The 18,555-nt window shown below is 47.1% G+C and overlaps 1 protein-coding gene across 2 annotated transcripts in view; it reads right to left on the reverse strand.

Annotated features, from left to right (window-relative positions):
- The window catches only part of UBE4B (ubiquitination factor E4B), a 47,819-nt gene that overhangs the window by 23,836 nt on the left and 5,428 nt on the right, over positions 1-18,555 (reverse strand). Inside the window, exons 2-7 of one of the 2 annotated variants that reach the window (XM_048519017.1) lie at positions 13,345-13,531; positions 9,127-9,262; positions 8,115-8,202; positions 7,705-7,849; positions 4,531-4,759; positions 3,290-3,685 (exon numbers count right to left, since the gene is read on the reverse strand). In XM_048519017.1, the coding sequence (XP_048374974.1) occupies positions 3,290-3,685; positions 4,531-4,759; positions 7,705-7,849; positions 8,115-8,202; positions 9,127-9,262; positions 13,345-13,531 (1,181 nt within the window). The remainder of the gene's footprint in view (positions 1-3,289; positions 3,686-4,530; positions 4,760-7,704; positions 7,850-8,114; positions 8,203-9,126; positions 9,263-13,344; positions 13,532-18,555) is intronic. The other variant, XM_048519016.1, reaches the window with a different exon arrangement.

An 18,555-nucleotide genomic window follows, 5' to 3' on the forward strand; every position in this document is an offset into this window, starting at 1 on the left:
CAGCGCCGGTTAAAGACACAACCGAGTTAAAGCCCGTGAGTCACTGCAAAGTCAGCCAAACGTCAAAGCGATCAAACTGTCCACTCCAAATCAATAAAGGCAAAGCAACCAGGGAAAGCAGCTAGGTAATTAAGGCAACCATTCAAACTGAAGCCTTTCAGCCCTCTTTCTGAATGCGGCAAAGCTGTCTCGCACGGCCAGATCAGGCACGGGCCATCAACCGCTCCCCAAGCTCTCAGGCAGAGGCCTTGCCCTGCCTGTCCACAAGAGGCCTTTCAACCGAAGGGGCTATGAATTAAACAGGGGGCTTTTCTGACTGCAAAGCATCTACCCAGGGCAGCCAGGAGACGCCCAAATGAACTTGATTCTGCTGCTCAATCTCAGAACAACCCCCACTTCCTGGAACTCTGACCAGCTCCCATAAACAATTCCAGGTCAGTCTGAACCTGATGATCTGTTAAAAAAAATTAAAAGATTCCTTATATATTTTCTTCTGTGCTTTACTTCCTTTTTACACCAGTCATGACCTAGTGCTCGAGCTAACATATTTCTTGGGTTCACCTGATGGCTTGCACCTGGGCACAGCGTTGGACTTCTCACCTTCGAACAATTCGTTCGGTTTGCCAATTCTGCTGGTGCCCACCTAGGCAACCACACCAATGATTCACCCAGTCAAGATACAACACTTGCACCAGGGCTGAATCCCAACCAGACTGTCCATGTCTGGTATTCTAAGCAGACTGCAAGACCCAACAAGTCAGGCGTGGTGGCACCAAGACTGTGCCCACACACCCTGCTCCCCTGCTGAGGGAAATATGGAGAGAAAACAGACGCTGTGTGTCAAGCAGCAGAATAAGGCAACCATCTGAGATCCTCCTTGATCTGAGATTGCAAATGCCTTAGCAGACCAGGTGCTCAGGAGCAGCAGCAGCAGCACCTGGTGGGCCACTGCGAGTAGCAGAGTGATGGACTAGATCAGGGGTAGGGAACCTGCGGCTCTCCAGATGTTCAGGAACTACAATTCCCATCAGCCTCTGTCAGCATGGCCAATTGGCCATGCTGACAGAGGCTGATGGGAATTGTAGTTCCTGCACATCTGGAGAGCCGCAGGTTCCCTACCCCTGGACTAGATGGACTCTGGTCTGATCCAGCAGGCTAGTTCTTATGTTCTTAATAGTTTAACTGTCAAAAGGAACAAACCAGAAAATGATTAGGGTGTTTAGATTTACAGGCTAAGGAGTTCACTCTAAGAAACAGGTGAAAGGTATGACAAACACCTAAGAGAAATGTCAGTCAATTACACATAACCCTGACATATGAAATGGTTTTCAAAAGACAGGAAACAGCAGGAAGGCAGAAAAGGCTGATAGAAAACAGTAGTCCTTAAAAGGGATGTGGACAGATCAGAGAAAGGCGGGCATAAGAGAGGGAGGAAGAAACCAGATCATTCTTCTGGTGTTAAGCAAGTCTGTAAATAAGTGTTTCTCAATCTCCGTATTCAGCTAGACCGAGGCGGATCGGCGCTGCTGGTGTTGTTAGATCTCACGCCCAGCGTTAGCCTGACGTTGTGGTCAACCACGACCTTTGACCCACCGCCCTGGCGCCTCTGGAGCAGAGCTGAAGGCACTGTCCTTCAATGGATTGCCTCGTTTCTCCGGGGCCGGAGCCAGCAAGTGAGGTGCGGGGATCAAGCCTCCCGGAAGTGCCCGCTCCAATGCGGTGTACCCCAGGGGGCACTATTATCCCCGCTTTGCTATTTAATATCTATATCGCGACAATTCCCCTGCTCAGCTGGTGCGGAGTTTCAGGCTGGTCTGTCATCAGTATGCAGATGACACACAGCTCGTTCTGTTGATGGAGGGGAGCAACCACCGCCCTCTGCGCTCTCTACAGCATTGTTTGGAGGCGGTCGCTGGTTGGTTACCGGCAGAGCAGGTTAAAACTGAATCCATCGAAGAGCCCGAGGAGATCCTCTGGCCTCGGCCGTGAAGGGGAGGGTCTTTCCAGCCGCGCGGTGTGGGAGGGGGGTCACTTTGACGCCGACCCCCTCCGTTAGCAGCCTGGGGATCCACCTGGATTTGTCTCTATCAGGCTGGAGACTCCAGGTGGCCCATACAACCCGGGCTGCTTTCTTCCACCTTCGTCAGGCCCGACGGCTGGCGCCCTTCCTCTCCCAAAGCCCGGACTTAGCCACTCGCTGATCCATGCAACGGTCATTTCCAGATTAGGGACTATTGTAACTTGCTTCCCACGCGGGCCTTCCCTTTGTGTTTTGTCGGGAGATTAAAACTGGTCCAGCACGCAGCGAAGCGCTTTGCTGGCAGGTAGCGCCACCTTGGGATCACATCCAGCCTATACTGCTTCAGCTGCGTAACTGGCTTCCAGTGGAATTCCGGATCATCTTCAAGGTGCTGAGTATTGACCTTTAAAGGCGCTTGCGCTGACCTGGGACCATCGTATCTTCGAGACCGCGATCACCCCATATGTCCCGGCACGGCCTCTTCGGGATCAGTTGAGGCCAATCTACTAGTGGTCCCTGGCCCTCGCGTGATACGGCTGGCCTCCACCACGTGACCCAGAGAGCCTTTACGGCTCTGGCCCCGGCCTGGTGGAACGCATCTCCGACACTCAACTGTCGGGCCTCTGGCGGGACCTCGGTGAGTTCCGGGCAGGGCCTGTAAGACGGAAGCTGTTCCGCCCAGACCTTGAGGCACCCGGCCGGTTGATGGTGCCCCCCTCCTCCGGCCCTTGATATCGGGGTCAGATGTCATCTTAGACTCGCCACTCCTCCCTCTTGGAAGGGGGAGGGAATTTTTAGACTGGAACATGGAATTTCCCAAGGGGAGGGGAGGGAACTAAAATGGTAGATTGCTGAACACCACCTATCTTATTGTAACTTATTATATTTATTAGAAATGTTTTTATGTTTTCGCTGCTTTTAAATGTTTTAACTGCTTACATTGTCGCCTTCTATGCTGTGCACCGCCCAGAGCCCTTCGGGGATGGGGCGGTATAAAAGCTCAATAAATAATAATAATAATCTTCTTTCTTGCATATCCTCCCTGTTAGCTCCATGCCATGAATGCTGCCAACCATATGTGTCTTAAGCGAGGGTCTTGCTCACAATCAGTATTAGCTGGGATCACACAGTTTGTTAAAACTTCTAAGCAAGGCATTTACAAAAGGGGTTAGTCCACCAAGGTACTTGTAAGCACAAGCCCTTCCAATGCACGTCAAGTCACCGCAACCCTACACACCAGAACAGCAAACTCTTGAAGCCACAAAATACCTAGATGGCATCCTGCTCAAGAGAGACGGCCGCCTGCTGAGAGGCGCAGGTGAAGCAGTGAACAGAGGTAGAGCCATTGTGATGGGTCTAGTCCTGGACGAAGTGACCCGAGTAGCCGGCGGACTGGTGCTCAGGACTGGAGAAGTTGGAGAGCGAGAGAAGATGGAGGAGGCCGCCGAGGGTGAGGCGGGAGGAGCCGGAGAGGCCCACGGGTGAGCCACGGTGTATGGGCGGTACCTTGAGGACAAGGGCAAGGCTCCAAGTGGACCTGTCTGCGGGGTGTGAGGGCTGACTGAAAGGGGAGGCACAGGCGGAGGGGCAACCGGGCTGGCGGAAGACACAGGGAAGGAGCCGCCCAAAGGGGAGAGTGCAGGAACTGGGCCTGTTCCGTAGAGACTGGGTTGGAAGAAAAGGGAGGGGAGAAGGAAACAGACAGAGACCCACCACTTAGGAGTTTGTCAAGTGGGAGAGAAAGATGCTGAGATCAGCAACAGTTAGATTCAACATTCCCCTATCAGACTGCTGTTGTCTCAATACAGGGGCTTACCTGTGTTGCAGTGGCAGAGGGTGCAGCAGTGGTGTAATGGTTAAGAGCAGGTGTGCTCTAATCTGGAGAACAGGGTTTAAGTCCCTGCTCTGCCACTTGAGCTGTGGAGGCTTATCTGAGGAACCAGATTAGCCTGGGCACTCCAACACATGCCAGCTGAGTGACCTTGGGCTAGTCACATCTCTTTGGAGCTCTCTCAGCCCCACCCACTTCACAGGTTGTGAGGGGGAAGGGAAAGGAGATTGTAAGCCCCTTTTAGTCTCCTTACAGGAGAGAAGGGTGGGAGGTATAAATCCAAACCTCCTCCTTCTACCTCTATTGACAAGAGAGTCATTGACAGTTGTGAAACTAAATGGTTAAAAAGTGAGGAAACATTTCTATTTGCATATGCTTTTTCTTGTGACATATTTACAGGCATCCTGAGCATATCTACTTGAATTTAAGAGGAAGCATCTAATTCTGTCTTTCATTACAGCAGAGAAAAGTCATAAAAGCTCAGAGGGTTCCCTGTCAAAAGCTCAGGGGTTAAAGAGCTGGATTCACAAAGTTATGCATTTCACGGCCTTTCTCCAGAGAGAAACATGTTGCTGTCCGTCACCTGGTCAGGGAAAACTTAAAAATAAAAAGATTGCAGCACAAACTACCAACTCACAAAGCTCGACGTGGAATTTGATGTCTTACGTGGCTCGCTTACCTCGATAAGGAACTGGAACCAAACGATCCCACGTTACAGAATATGGGGCTCGTCCCCGGATTGGAGCCAGTGTTCAGGACCAGGCTTCTATCAGGCGAGCGGGCAGCTGCTGCAATCGGCTGAGACGTGGCTGTCAAACTGGCAAAGGGGTTCTCTTCCCTCGACTGGGTCGACATCATCAAAACTTCCATGAGGATCTGCCCAATCAAGTCTTTAAAATCTGAGAACACTGTCAAGAAGGGAGGAAAAGCATTAGCATGGCCTTCCTTCGGGGTAACTGCCTCACTGAGGCCCTCGGTGCATTTGGAAGTGGATCTATGAGGCTGTTATCCCAGGATAACTGGTCCAAGCACGTGTTCTGCCTCATGAAGAGCCCACTGCTGAAACATTCCACTCTCACACACCACTCCGGAGCATCATGTAGAGGTTGGGAGGGGAACCCCAGAGGATAGGACAGACAGAGGGAGGGAGCAGCAGTGGCGTAGGAGGTTAAGAGCTCATGTATCTAATCTGGAGGAACCAGGTTTGATTCTCCGCTCTGCCGCCTGAGCTGTGGAGGCTTATCTGGGGAATTCAGATTAGCCTGAACGCTCCCACACACGCCAGCTGGGTGATCTTGGGCTAGTCACAGCTTCTCAGAGCTCTCTCAGCCCCAGCTACCTCACAGGGTGTTTGTTGTGAGGGGGGAAGGGCAAGGATATTGTAAGCCCCCTTGAGTCTCCTACAGGAGAGAAAGGGGGGGATATAAATCCAAACTCTTCTTCTTCAAGCACAGGGGTCTGCAACCTGCAGCTCTCCAGATGTTCATGGACTACAATTCCCATCAGCCCCTGCAAACATGGCCAATTAGCCATGCTGGCAGGGGCTTATGGAATTTGTAGTCCATGAACATCTGGAGAGCCGCAGGTCGCAGACCCCTGTTCTAGCACTTTCACAGCTCACACAAATCCCCTTCCACCCTTGTATCGACCAAAAGGGAGCCATGAACGATGGGGAGTTGATGGCAAATCTGACCTGCCCGTCTGCCAAAAGAACAGGATGAAACAGCTTTTCATCTTAAAGGTGTTAAAGCAGTGGGAGTTGATCCAGTCACAGAATTTAGTCAAAGCTGCCCCACTACATACAAACACAGAATGTGATTCCCACTCAGACACCCTCTGTGGATGACGAATGCATCTGGGGCTCACTGCCGCTAAGGGAAATCCAGCATTGCCAGATGGATGGAGTTAGCTTGCAGTCACCTCAAGGCAAATCCGCAGGAAAAAAAGGGGTGGGAAAGCTCATTTTTGTGCAAAAGGGGATGCTACAGGTGGGAAGGGAAGGAGACACATTATAGTCCAATCCTAGAAACTAAACGGGGTTGTTACTTGGATGGGAGACCACCAAGGAAGGCTCTGCAGAGGAGGCAGTGACAAATCACCTCACTTGCCTTGAACGCCCCTTGGCGGGGTCGCCACAAGTCGATTGCAACTTTATTTATTTATTACATTTATACCCCCGCCATATCTCCACGACTCAAGGTGGCTTACAATAAACAATCAAGAAATACTACAAATATAAACATTTAAAACATCATAAATTTCAAAAAATAACAGATACACAGATAGGAATAAAAACAACCCAACACAGGAGCACAAAAAACCAGAATGCACACGCCACATCCGAATGAGGTCTGGAGATGATGTAAGAAAAAAAGGAGCTCAGGCTGGCCCGATACCGTGTTTCCCCAAAAATGAGACAGTGTCTTATATTAATTTTTGCTCCCAAAGATGCACTATGTCTTATTTTCAGGGAATTGTCTTATTTTTCTGCTCCACAGCTGCATGCTCTGGTTGATGGGCATGCTTCCAAACAAAAACTTTGCTACGTCGTACTTTTGGGGGATGCTTTATATTTAGCACTTTAGCAAAACCTCTACCACGTCTTATTTTCCGGGGTATGTCTTATTTTCGGGGAAACAGGGTAGAGAAGGCCCAGCAGAACAGCTCTGTTTCACAGGCCCTGCGGAATTGTGACAGACTCCGCAGGGCCCGGATGTCACCAGGAAGAGGGCTCCACCAGGCCGGGGCCGCAGAAGCTCTGGCCCATGTCAAAGCCAGCCAAACAGTCCTGGGGCCCAGAACCACCAGTAAATTCCTCTCCAAGGAATGGAGGGATCTCCAAGGGTAATATGGGGAGAGGCGGTCACACAGATAACACTTGCTTATGTACAGGTGGAAGAAGCCCTAGCCATGTGGTAGACCATTTGTATAAAGGGTCACGATTAGTCCCAGGAGAAAAAATCCCCTGTAGCAGAGTTTAACATGACCCCCTCCCTGAGATATGGGAGGACCACTAACAAGAAGACACAGGCCTGGCTTCAACAAAGCCATATATCTGCAGATGGCAAAAATTATAATACTTTCACTCAGCCTATAGTCAACATCCCCAATCCTTCATTAATCTTATGGCTGAGGCTGAGATTAAGCTTGGGAGAGCCACTCTTATCCCACCTTGGTCTCGGGTCCTTTTCCCTCCTAATGACTCCAAACCAGCTGATTGTTCAAGGATTTATTGTAAAAGTTCAAAACAAAGAAATAAAATATAAATGCAGTAAGAGATTGCTCAACTGGTTACATTCCTTTTGGTTCTTTGTCCCCATTCCGGGAACCCATGGCCCAGAGATGCTTCTCTGACCACGTCTCAACATGGAATTCAAAACCTTTTGTTTTCCCCTTCTCAGGAAAACTCTGTTCAGGCCACGAGGTAACTTAGGCCTTTGAAGTTTCATCCTGGCACCTTTGTATGGCTTCCTGTCCTCTCTTCAGGAGACCAAAAGGCAAAGATGCTTTTCACAGTTATATGTGACTTCCCTTTACTGTAGCGATAGCATCTTCCATGACAAATCTTTATTATGGTGATGCTTACAATAGACTATACACAGCAGTATGGAACACAGGCTCATTTATCCAAGCAAGGCTGTACAGAGAACCCTATTACTTGCGTAGAAAAGTCACTTGAATAATTCAGCTTTGCAGTTTGCAGAAGGCCAGGAGAGCACGAATGTTCCCAGCCTCCTCGGGCAGCCATCCCATGAATAAAACAATTGTTAAAACCATATAAACACTAAAAAAATGCATTAAAAGTCACAACTTATCCTTAAAAAGAAAGGGAAATGATGCCTGTGTTACTTACCCTCTTTGGGGTTCTGTTTAAATTGCTCAGAAAGTGAAGTTAGAAAGATGACGTCCCTGTCGCGGTCCTTCCAAGAGACCCTGAAGATCTTGCAGACCAACTGTAAGGCTTGCTCTTCTGATATTTCAGATCCTGACGGGGGCTCCTTAACCACAGAAAAAAAGAAATATCAGGCATTCCTTTGAATTACCGAGGTCGTTCAAGAGCAGCTAACCCTCTCTTGCATAATTTTAAAATACGTTACTAAGCAACCCTCCAGACCCTTGCCCAATGGATATTTGTGAAAACTGGGAATTTTAGCCAGGCTACAAGCTAGAAATTCAAGACCCAACCAACTCGCGCTTCCAACATATGCTCTCATTATATCTGTAATAAAGAGACTCTGGTTGCTTCCCCTTGGGCTCACCCACCTTATCAGTCAGACTTCTTTTCTCCCTCCGATCACTCTCGTCGACTTCCATGTTTTCGATTCCTGAATCTACGTCCACCTGGGACATACTATAAGTGGAACAAGGAAGTCATTAAACTCCAGACACTCTGAGCAGGCTCGCTTATAGAAACTGCTGACCAAAGGGACAGCTGCAGTCATTGAAAGAAAAGACTGTAAGGAAATATTTGTTGCTATTTAGGGGGGTTTTTTGGAAAGGATTTTGTTAAATTGTGTTAACACCTGTAAGCCTACTTTGTTCCAATCTTGTTAGTAAGGCCTTTGAAAGCCTGCTGTTCCCTTCCCTTGTTTCTTACAGCTGGAAATGCTAACTAGTTGCCAATTTGGATTGGTTTGTTCAGCTTTCAGGGATGACTAAGATCACCAAAAAAAACCAACCTCTTTCTTAAAAGCAACTGTTCTTAAAATTTTGAGTTTACAAAGAGAGAAAGGCATCCAAACTCTAGTTCACAGGTGTCAAACTCATGGCCCTCCAGATGTTACACCTATGTAAGACTAAGAACAGCCAATTCTTGTAAAGGCTGCCAACCTAACTATCTGAAGGCCAGTTTAATCCATTATCAGTAGTCATGCTTATTCACACATTCTGGTTAAAACCGGGGGGGGGGGGGGGGGGCGGCAGGGGGGAACAGAAGAAGAGTTTGGATTTATATCCCCCCCTTTCTCTCCTGTAGGAGATTCAAAGGGGTTTACAATCTCCTTTCCCTCCCCACCCTCAAAACAAACACCCTGTAAGGTGGGTGGAGCTGAGAGAGCTCCGAGAAGCTGTGACTAGCCCAAGGTCACCCAGCTGGCGTGTGTGGGAGTGCACAGGCTAATCTAAATTCCCCAGATAAGCCTCCACAGCTCAGGCGGCAGAGCGGGGAATCAAACCCGGTTCCTCCAGATTAGATACACGAGCTCTTAACCTCCTACGCCACTGCATTAACAGCATTAGAAGCACTCCATAGAAACCCAGGCGCAACTCCCCTTACCTTTTCTCACAGGAGACGCTGTCGATATCCATGCTCTGCGATCGCGAGAGGGACTGCGACTGGGTTTCAAGGCTGTTTGACGGAGAGCTGCTGAGCGAACTCACCCCTTCGCTGCTCTGGCTTCGGTGGGCCACGCCTGGAGAGGAGACACCAAAAATGTAAGAGAAGTCCAGCCTGAAGATTAGCAACACATCTTTCCATAGGAGCTTCCCACGAGCCGCAGCTCACTTCAGATACGTGATGGGGAAGACCGTGCTGGGAACTCTTTCCTGCAAGTAAGATTGCTTGCGAGGCAGGAGTTGAGGCAGAGCTGTTCAAGCAGCCCATTGGCTGCCTTTTGGCAAACAAAAAAAGTCATTATAAAATACAATACTGAAAGGTCAACTAAGGTATCTTAACCTACATATGAAACGTATGTCAAAGTAGCAGCAAAGCACATTCCCAAATTAAATTTAATTAAATTTACATGCACACACAGATACTCAAACCAGATCTGAACAAGGACCTGGCATTTATCACTCACTACAGCTGCTATTATCTTGCACACCGTGTCCTTTAGGGATGTTAGCAGGCTCAACTATGCACTGCAACTACCTATTGTACCATCTTATCTTGTTCTATCCTGCACTAATCCTACTCTGCCTAACAGTTGGGAGTGGCAAACACACTCTCTGAGTAAACTGATTACTCTTGATTGGATCTTCCTTTAAACAGACCTCTGGGTAGCATCTCTTTCCCACCTATGTTGTGCATACAAATGAATTATCCTAATGGATAATTCATTGCATCCTCAATACATCTGATGAAGTGTGATCTGACACACGAAAACTTTCGCTGAAATTCGTTCACCTCTAATGCGCCTCTGGACTCCGGTTCCATTTTTCAGAACCAGGGATACCACATTTGCATCCAGCCCTCCATGCATTTGAACTGCATTGCTGAAGGAGAGTTTTATGGATTCTGTAGACCACCAAAAAATAAACGTGGATTCTAGATCAAGCCAAACCGGAACTCTACCTAAGAGCTAAAATTATTAACCAGAGCCTATCATACTTTGGGGCATAATGAGTCACAGGAAGAGTCTCACAGGAAAAGCGATAATGCCAGGAAAAGGTGAAGGCAGCAGGGAAAGAAGAAGACCCAACATGAAATGGACTGACTGACTAAAGAAGTCACAGCCTGCAGTTTGCAAGACTTGAGCAAGGTTATTAATGATAGGGCTTTCAGAGGCCATTAATGAATAAGGTCACCATAATTTGGAAGCAACTTGATGGCATTTCTCTCTCTCTCACACACACACACACACACACACACAACTTTTCTTCAAAGCAGCTCAAGCCAGTATGAGAGGGTCCTCATGTCTCTCTGGCTCCTTCCGCACATGCAGAATAATGCACTTTCAAACTGCTTTCAGTGCTCTTTGAAGCTGTGCGGAATAGCAAAATCCACTTGCAAACAGTTGTGAAAGTGGTTTGAAAACGCATTATTTTGCGTGTGCGGAAGGGGCCTCTGTCTTTCCCAGGACACTACAATGTATTTTAGACAAAGACTTCTTAAGAGCCGCCCAACAAACCCCGTTACTGGGTAGCAACATGAACCTGCCTCTTCCTGGTTGACGTTCAACGCTTTATGTCTCTAAAGCACCCTGGCGCTCTTGACAGCAGTGGCCAAACCTGTTTCATTTCCAAGACTGCTGCCAAACGGGGCTGGAGAAGGACACATCTGGATACGCCTAAGAAGGAAGGATTCCAAGGAGGGTTTTCCAAAGAGGCTGCGCTCTCTCTCTTTGCACCAAAACAGAAGAAGACTCAACTCTCATCTGGCTCCAAGGGGATTTCTGCAAACTACGGAGTCTTTGTCTATCCTAGGCTCATTCCGCTCATGCAGAATAATGCACTTTCAAACTGCTTTCAGTGCTCTTTGAAGCTGTGCGGAATAGCAAAATCCACTTGCAAACAGTTGTGAAAGTGATTTTGAAAATGCATTATTTTGCGTGTGCGGAAGGAGGCCTAAGCACACATGGAAACTAATGGCAAATGACCAACCGCCAGAACAGATGCTGCCTCCCAGTTTCTCTCTCTTTTTAAAAAAAATGTATTTGTTTAAAGTTCTGATTTGCCTTTTGACCATGCCTCAAGGTGGCTCACAATGTAAATTAAACAATTAGAAAACATTACCTAAAAAGTCCACAACTAAAAACACCAGTTGGGACTGGCAACAAATTAAAAACCAAATTAGTCAAATGCAGTCACAAATAAAACTTTCTTTAACCGCCTCTTGAAGATGGAAGTGAGGGGGTCAGTCGCACTTCACTGGAGCGGGAGTTCCATATGATGGGGCTGCCCCCCAAAAGATCTTCATGCCAAAAATAAAGTATTATTTAGCTCTGGGAAGGCAGAATACAACCCTCAGTTGATCCTCAAATTAATTCTGTGCTAAACTGAAGGGTCACAATTTTTTAAAAAAGGACTCTCCCCTTCCCATATCCAGGTATGAACAACAAAGTACACACCTGGAATCCAGGTCAGCAAAGCTGCTTCAAGCAGGGGGGGAAAGCACAGTGTTTTTACTGTTATATTGCCTCTCAATCATAAGGTCAATGTGCAAAAATTAACCACAGTTCAGCCAACTGTTGCCTAAGACAACCACAGGAAGTTAAGGAAGGAGAAAGCAGAAGAAACTAGGGATATACAAAGACCTATTCTTAGCAATGTCTCCCATTGTACAGACAACTGGGACACAGAATTAAGGGCAGAGCTACAGAGAAGATTACGCTTGATTCTCACTGGTAGAAATGTCCAGAAGTGGAGAGAAAATTCAGCTGGCCCCACTCACCCACCCAGTGTAAACTTACAAAGAGCCTACTCCCAGGGGTGATCACTGCCACCACGCTCGCATCCCCAGGGAGAGAATGTTTGCAGCAGGAGATGGGGTGGGGTGGGCACCTGACCCCACATAACACAGCTTTGGGTGTCTAACAGTGGGAGCTTCAATTCTTGAAAGCTTATACCCTGAAACCCCCTCTATACTATACACAGAAATATATCACTGCCCCTGCTCCTTATTTAACTTATCTGGATGACAAAGATCTAAGGAGAGCTTTTACTCTTGCAAGAAGTGCACATTTACCTTCTGCTGTCTTAGAAGGGAAATATCAAAATATACCTTATGCTGCAAGGTTATGTTCTTGCTCTCTGAATTCTGTAGAAACTATAGAGCATATGTTATTAAAGTCTCCCCTTTATGAGGAGGCAAGGAAAAATGCCTGTCACATCTACTACACAAGATGACATATTGTTCTGATAAAGTTTATTGTGAAAAACTATTACAAGATAAGGAGAATATTACTAAATGGGTAGCAAAATTCTGTCTATTCATTATGAAAAAGAAAAAACGATCTGAATATGGCATCCCCCTTAGATACTTTTGTTTTGTCTAGTATTTTTATGCTGTTTGGTGTGTTTACAATGTATAATGATATATAGATGGATAGTGCTGGAATACGGGAGAGAGATCTGTATTCCTGTTTTATTGTAGATATTTTTACTAAATTGGAGATTTGTAATATATTTGGTCATTGACTGTAAATAAAGTCTTCTTCTTCTACCCTGAAATTGTAGTTAGTCTGTAAAGTGCTACTGGACTTGTTTGGTCTTCTGATGCAAACCAATAAGGCTACCCTCTGGGTTACACTCCAGGAATCTCCCCTCCAATACCTGTGAATTTTGCCATAGAGATCGGAGGGGAAGGGTTCCTAGAGTGTCGTCCAGAAGTGACACCACTTTTGGGACAGATGCACCCTTCCCCAGAAGCTATTAGGTGGTTGTCAGCAGAGGGTTTTGGTCCATCTAGCACAAGGGTCTGCAACCTGCGGCTCTCCAGATGTTCATAGACTACAATTTCCATCACCCCCTGCCAGCATGGCCATTTGGCAGGGGCTGATGGGATTTGTGGTCCATGAACATCTGGAGAGCCGCAGGTTGCAGACCCCTGATCTAGTACAACAGACTGACAGCAGTTCTGCAGGGTCACAGTCACAGACCAGCCTTTTCCAGAATATGAGAGATCCTTATAAATGAAGATGTCGGGGGCTCCAACTTGGAATATTCTGCACCCAAAGCCCATGGTCTCTGACACCAAGCCAGGCAGCTCCTCCAGGGCACTTGGTGTACTTCCTTGAAATATTTAAAGGATGAAAATGACTCAACCGTGGCTTACCTGATGCGCCAATTGGAGAGGTAGCAGGGGTCATGCTGTGAACATTTAGCCCAAGGCTGTGGGATGCTCCAGGGGATGGTGCTGCTACAGGTGGTCCTGGCGGATTCTCTCTCTGAGGAGAAGTAAGCGGTGTGGTGGGCTGGGATGATGGCCCGCCAGCAAGCCGAGCAAGGCGCCTTCGACGGATCTGTGGCAAAGGCATGCGCAACAGGGTTAATAAGCTTTTCTGAGCCTTAAGCTTCCAGGATCCTGACCAGGAGAGAAAGGGGGGCTAGGAGCAGAATTCAAACACATACGAGAGACAAATTCACATAAGGTGAGTCTTACCAATTACCACAAGCCACACTGACAGAAAGGGACCTCCTGTTTGGATGCAGTTAACCTCTGAAATTAAGTGCTAGGAGGCAACACCAGGGGATGGCCTTGGACACTACGTCCTGTTGTTGGCCCTCCAGGAGAGCTGGTTGGCCACTGAGTGAGAAAGGACGCTGGACTAGATGGACCACTGGTCTGAGCCAGCAGGGCTCCTCTTACGTTCTTGAAGTGTAGTCAACAACCACCGCAAGTTAGTTAAAGTGTCCACTTCCTATATGAGTCAGGACTTCTGGCTGGAAGAAAGAACTCACTAAGTTCAAAATAGTAGAACTGAAATGCAGATCAGGGAGTCCAAACAAAAGAAGGAATGCTGGATCAGTCCAAAGTTCTATCTCCTCATCAATCTGTTTTTCACAGGGGTCAGACAGACACCCCTGCAGAACTTATAAGCAGGGCACACGTAGTTTCCATCTTGCCTTCACAATGAATAGGCTATTCTCCATGAATACATCTCGTCCCCTCTAAGAACGTGTCAAGACCCCTTTTGGACCATACTAGTAGCCCAGCTACCCTGGCATCCTGTCTCACACAGTGGCCAACCAATTCCCCTGGAGATCCAAGCACACGGCAGAGAGGTCGAAGCCTTCCCGATGTGGCCTCCTTTAAAATCACCCAAGTCAGAAGTCATCGTCTTATCTTGGGGCAATGAGTTCCAAAAATCAATTATGAATTGTGTGAAGCGGCACTTATTTTTGTCTACACTGGATTCACTTCCCATCAACTTCACTGGGTGACCAATAAGTTCTACCACTGTAAGAGACGGAAGGGAGAGAGGAGGCCTCTCTACTGAGCATGGATAGGGAAGGGCGGCCTAGAAGTTGAATAAAATAAACAAAACTGTACAAAACTGTGTAGTATGGACAAAATCATTTCCTCCTCTACTCTGTTAAAACTAAAAAGATCTCCCATCTCAAAAGGATATTGTAGAGTTGGAAAGAGTGCAGAAGAGGGCACTCAAAGCACACTTTTCAGATCTTTCCCCATGGGAAAGGTTCCCAAACCCCTTGCTCAGTGAGTGCATTTTTCTGCATCTTTTCTGGCTCTGCAATGCCTTCTCCAGGCTTATTCCTTACACAAAGTTCAACATGTCTGTTCAAGACTGATACGCCAGGAATTTAAAATATATTCCTTCCCTCCGCGCCAGTTTGGAATGGCTGAAAACGGAGCACTGTGAGGATTTCCCTCCTTAAAGGATGTGTTTCTGTTCTATTAGCTCAGCCGACTGCTTAATGTTCTAGCAGTTTATCACCTGGGCTCCTCTCAAGAGATTACCAAAGAGCATTTTCACAGAAACTGATACAGAACATGTGCAAAACACGGGTGGTGATCATTCCCCTGACCAGATGGAACACTATAATTAGAAGTGGTGCAAGTCCCCCCCACCCCATAGCCTTAAGCAACAAGGTCAACCCCACCCACTTTCTGGCTCTCTTGAGAGTACCTTCTTGGAAGTGCTTTTCTGCATCTTTACCAGATCCATTAAGAACTGTTTTTTTACAAGACTGATTGTGAAAGGGTAACAGATTTCAAGGAAGTCTACCTCCCTCCTAAAAGCACAGCACAAATCCATGTTATCTGCTACCAGACACTCATGCAACTCCAAAATTCATTACATACATGTGTTTTCGGACTCATACATGCCTGCAATATTAGTTTTTTGAACGATGCAAAAGGACCAATAATAATGATCTTTCAGTCACTTGGAAAAGATAAGAGCTTTGTTTACACAGCACTGATGCTACTGAATAAGGCTGTCTTCCTAGCAACAATATGGAAGGAGGCACGAACCTGCCCACACTGGTAGCAGCTACATCAGCTGAAAGCACTTCTACACTGTAATGTCTGAAGGGCATTAGATTCAGGACAAGACAAAAGGAAATACTTCTTTACAGAGTGAGCACTTAAAGTGTAGAATTCATGGCAGAGGACATAGCAATGGCTACGGGCATAAGATGACTTTAAAGGGGGGTTGGACAGGTTCATGGAGGAGAGGTCTATCAGCATGTGACTAGAGGGATCCTCTATGTTCAGAAAGTGACAACCTCTGAAAACCAGCGCCAGGAAGCAACGTCAGGGGCAGGCCTCGGACTCTATGCCTTGGTTAGCCATTATGTGAGACGGGATTCTGGACTAGATGGACCACTTCTTAAATCACATTTCAGATTTCTGCTGTCTCTCTCATCCTTAAAAGGGCACTATGCTAGAGGGATGCACTGGCTGAAGAAAATGGGCTGTACATCAGAAAGTTGCTGGCTCGGATCTCATCCTTGCCATGAAGCAAATAGTTGACCTCAAACTAGTCCAGGGGTCTGCCGTGCTGGCAGGGGCTGATGGGATTTGTAGTCCATGAACATCTGGAGAGCCGCAGGATGCAGACCCCTGAACTAGCCACTCTGCCTCACCCTTATTCGCAATATGACCGTGCTGGCAGGGGCTGACAGGATTTGTAGTCCATGAACATGTGGAGAGCCGCAGGATGCAGACCCCTGAACTAGCCACTCTGCCTCACCACTGGAGCACCCTTATTCACAATATGGCTGTGCTGGCAGGGGCTGATGGGATTTGTAGTCCATGAACATCTGGAGAGTCGCAGGATGCAGACCCCTGAACTAGCCACTCTGCCTCACCCTTATTCGCAATATGGCCGTGCTGGCAGGGGCTGATGGGATTTGTAGTCCATGAACATCTGGAGAGCCGCAGGATGCAGACCCCTGAACTAGCCACTCTGCCTCACCACTGGAACACCCTTATTCGAAATATGAGAACAACACTGACCCATCTAACCACAGTGCCTGAAACACTAAGAGAGCTGCAAAAATGCTCAATGTTATAAGCTATTCACAGATGCGCAGGGCGGTGTGTGTGTCTGAAGCAGCCAATCACAACTGCCACCTAGCAGTTGACGGCAGCTCCAATCATTATAATCCCAGCATGCAGCAGAAGCAGACTTTATGGCCAGATGGGAAAGGGCCGTGACTCAGTTTCTTCCCATCTAAGCTGGGAATGATAAATAGCATCACATGGGAAGTGTATGAAAATAATGAGAGAGAAAGCTTACTGCAGATCAAAGAAACCCCAACAATGGGCATTTCACTGTTTGCTTGAAGCCTGGATTCCCTTCGCCTCTGTTATCTGCCCCTCTCTTCGTCCCTGTTGCAGCTCTCTCTGCCCTCACACCCCTCTCAAAATATAAGCTCCTCGGACAAAAGGAACTGCCTTTTCTATTCCCACTTAGCAGAGTCCTAAACATACTGGTGATATACAAACAATAACTGGGCAAAAAGAGAACAGTCCATGTATTACAGAAGAGAAGAATTGTATTCCTAAAACAATACTCAGCCATAGGACAGTCACATAGATTATTCTGCATTCCAGTGCAAACTTTTCAGCTTCATAAGACGCATTTTTATCCAGCTTTTCAGCCAAAAATGGGCTCCCAGGAATTTAAAAAAAACTAATAAAGATTACCAGATTGCTGAGGAACTCCTCTTTGCTGCAGAGAGTTTAGGATGTACAGTGGTCTGGTGGACCTCACCCATGCTCTGCATGAGCCAAACATGTGTACTAAACTCTTGATCAACGGTCCCTTTCTGAAGCAGGCAGCAGTAGAGAAGCTATCTTTGAGGGAAGCTCATTTAATGGCCTTCTCAGAGAAGAACTCCTAAGAAACAAACAAGTCCTCCCAGAGCACAGTGCTATGCAGTACATAAGCTCTCAGCCCAGACACTGGTAGAAATACAGTACCTTAAATGAAACAGTGAATTAAACTATCAATAAAGTAGACTTTGCATGGTACTGGTTTTGCTTTACCAACCCTTTCTTGGCTCTCTACACTCAGCAATGTGAAATGGGACTCTCAGGGCATAAGGAGGAACTGCAGGGATTCTACTGCAATCGTGAATAGGTATACTCGGCTGTTTCTCGCTTTGCAAAATAAAGGTCAGTTTGTGAATTCCAGCAGGGCTTCTTCTCCCCCCCCCCCCCCCCCCCAAAAAAAACCCCGTTGCCCTGGACTGTGGCCATTCGAGAAGCAAAGCCCCGGCACCTTCTGCAATGAGAGATCCACTTCCTGTTAAAATGGCTATATGTTTTCATAATGTTGCCCTACCACAGCGTCTGCACTGCAGGACAGCCCGGCTACATCTGATGTGCTGTTATTTCACACTGGGCATGTCACTGCCAGCCAGAGTCAGTGAAAATCTACTGCTGCTGCCTTGGTGACGGGCTGTGGCTCAGCAGTAGAGAACCTACCTGCCTTGAAGGCAGAAAGTGCTGGGTGCACTCCCTGGGAACTCCCACTAAAAGGTCTCAGGTAGGATATCTTGAGAAAAGCCTCCTTCTGCCTGAAATCCCTGAGAGCTGCTGTCAGTCAAAGCAGAGGAAACTCAGCTAAGTGGACCAGTGATGGCAACAGTTTAAGGCAGTTTTCTGTTTCCCTACATATATATCAGTGGTGGCGAACCTTTGGCACTCCAGATGTTATGGACTACATTTTAATGACTACTACTCGGTTTTAAACTTTGTATTAACCGCTGTTTTAAATGGGGATCTAGTAATTTATTTATATTGGAATCTAATTGTTTAGTTTGATTGTATTTAGCTGAATTATGATTTAACTTTGTTGTACGCCGCCCAGAGCCCTTCGGGGATAGGGCGGGATATAAAACTAAATAATAAATAAATAAATAGATAAATAGATAGATAGATAAATAAATAAAAATTCCCATCAGCCCCTGCCAACATGGCCAATTGACCATGCTGGCAGGGGCTGATGGGAATTGTAGTCCATAACATCTGGAGTGCCAAAGGTTCACCACCACGGATATATATATGCTC

The sequence above is a fragment of the Sphaerodactylus townsendi genome, linkage group LG16, assembly GCF_021028975.2.
Source record: "Sphaerodactylus townsendi isolate TG3544 linkage group LG16, MPM_Stown_v2.3, whole genome shotgun sequence".
In the NCBI taxonomy this organism is placed as follows: Eukaryota; Metazoa; Chordata; class Lepidosauria; order Squamata; family Sphaerodactylidae; genus Sphaerodactylus; species Sphaerodactylus townsendi.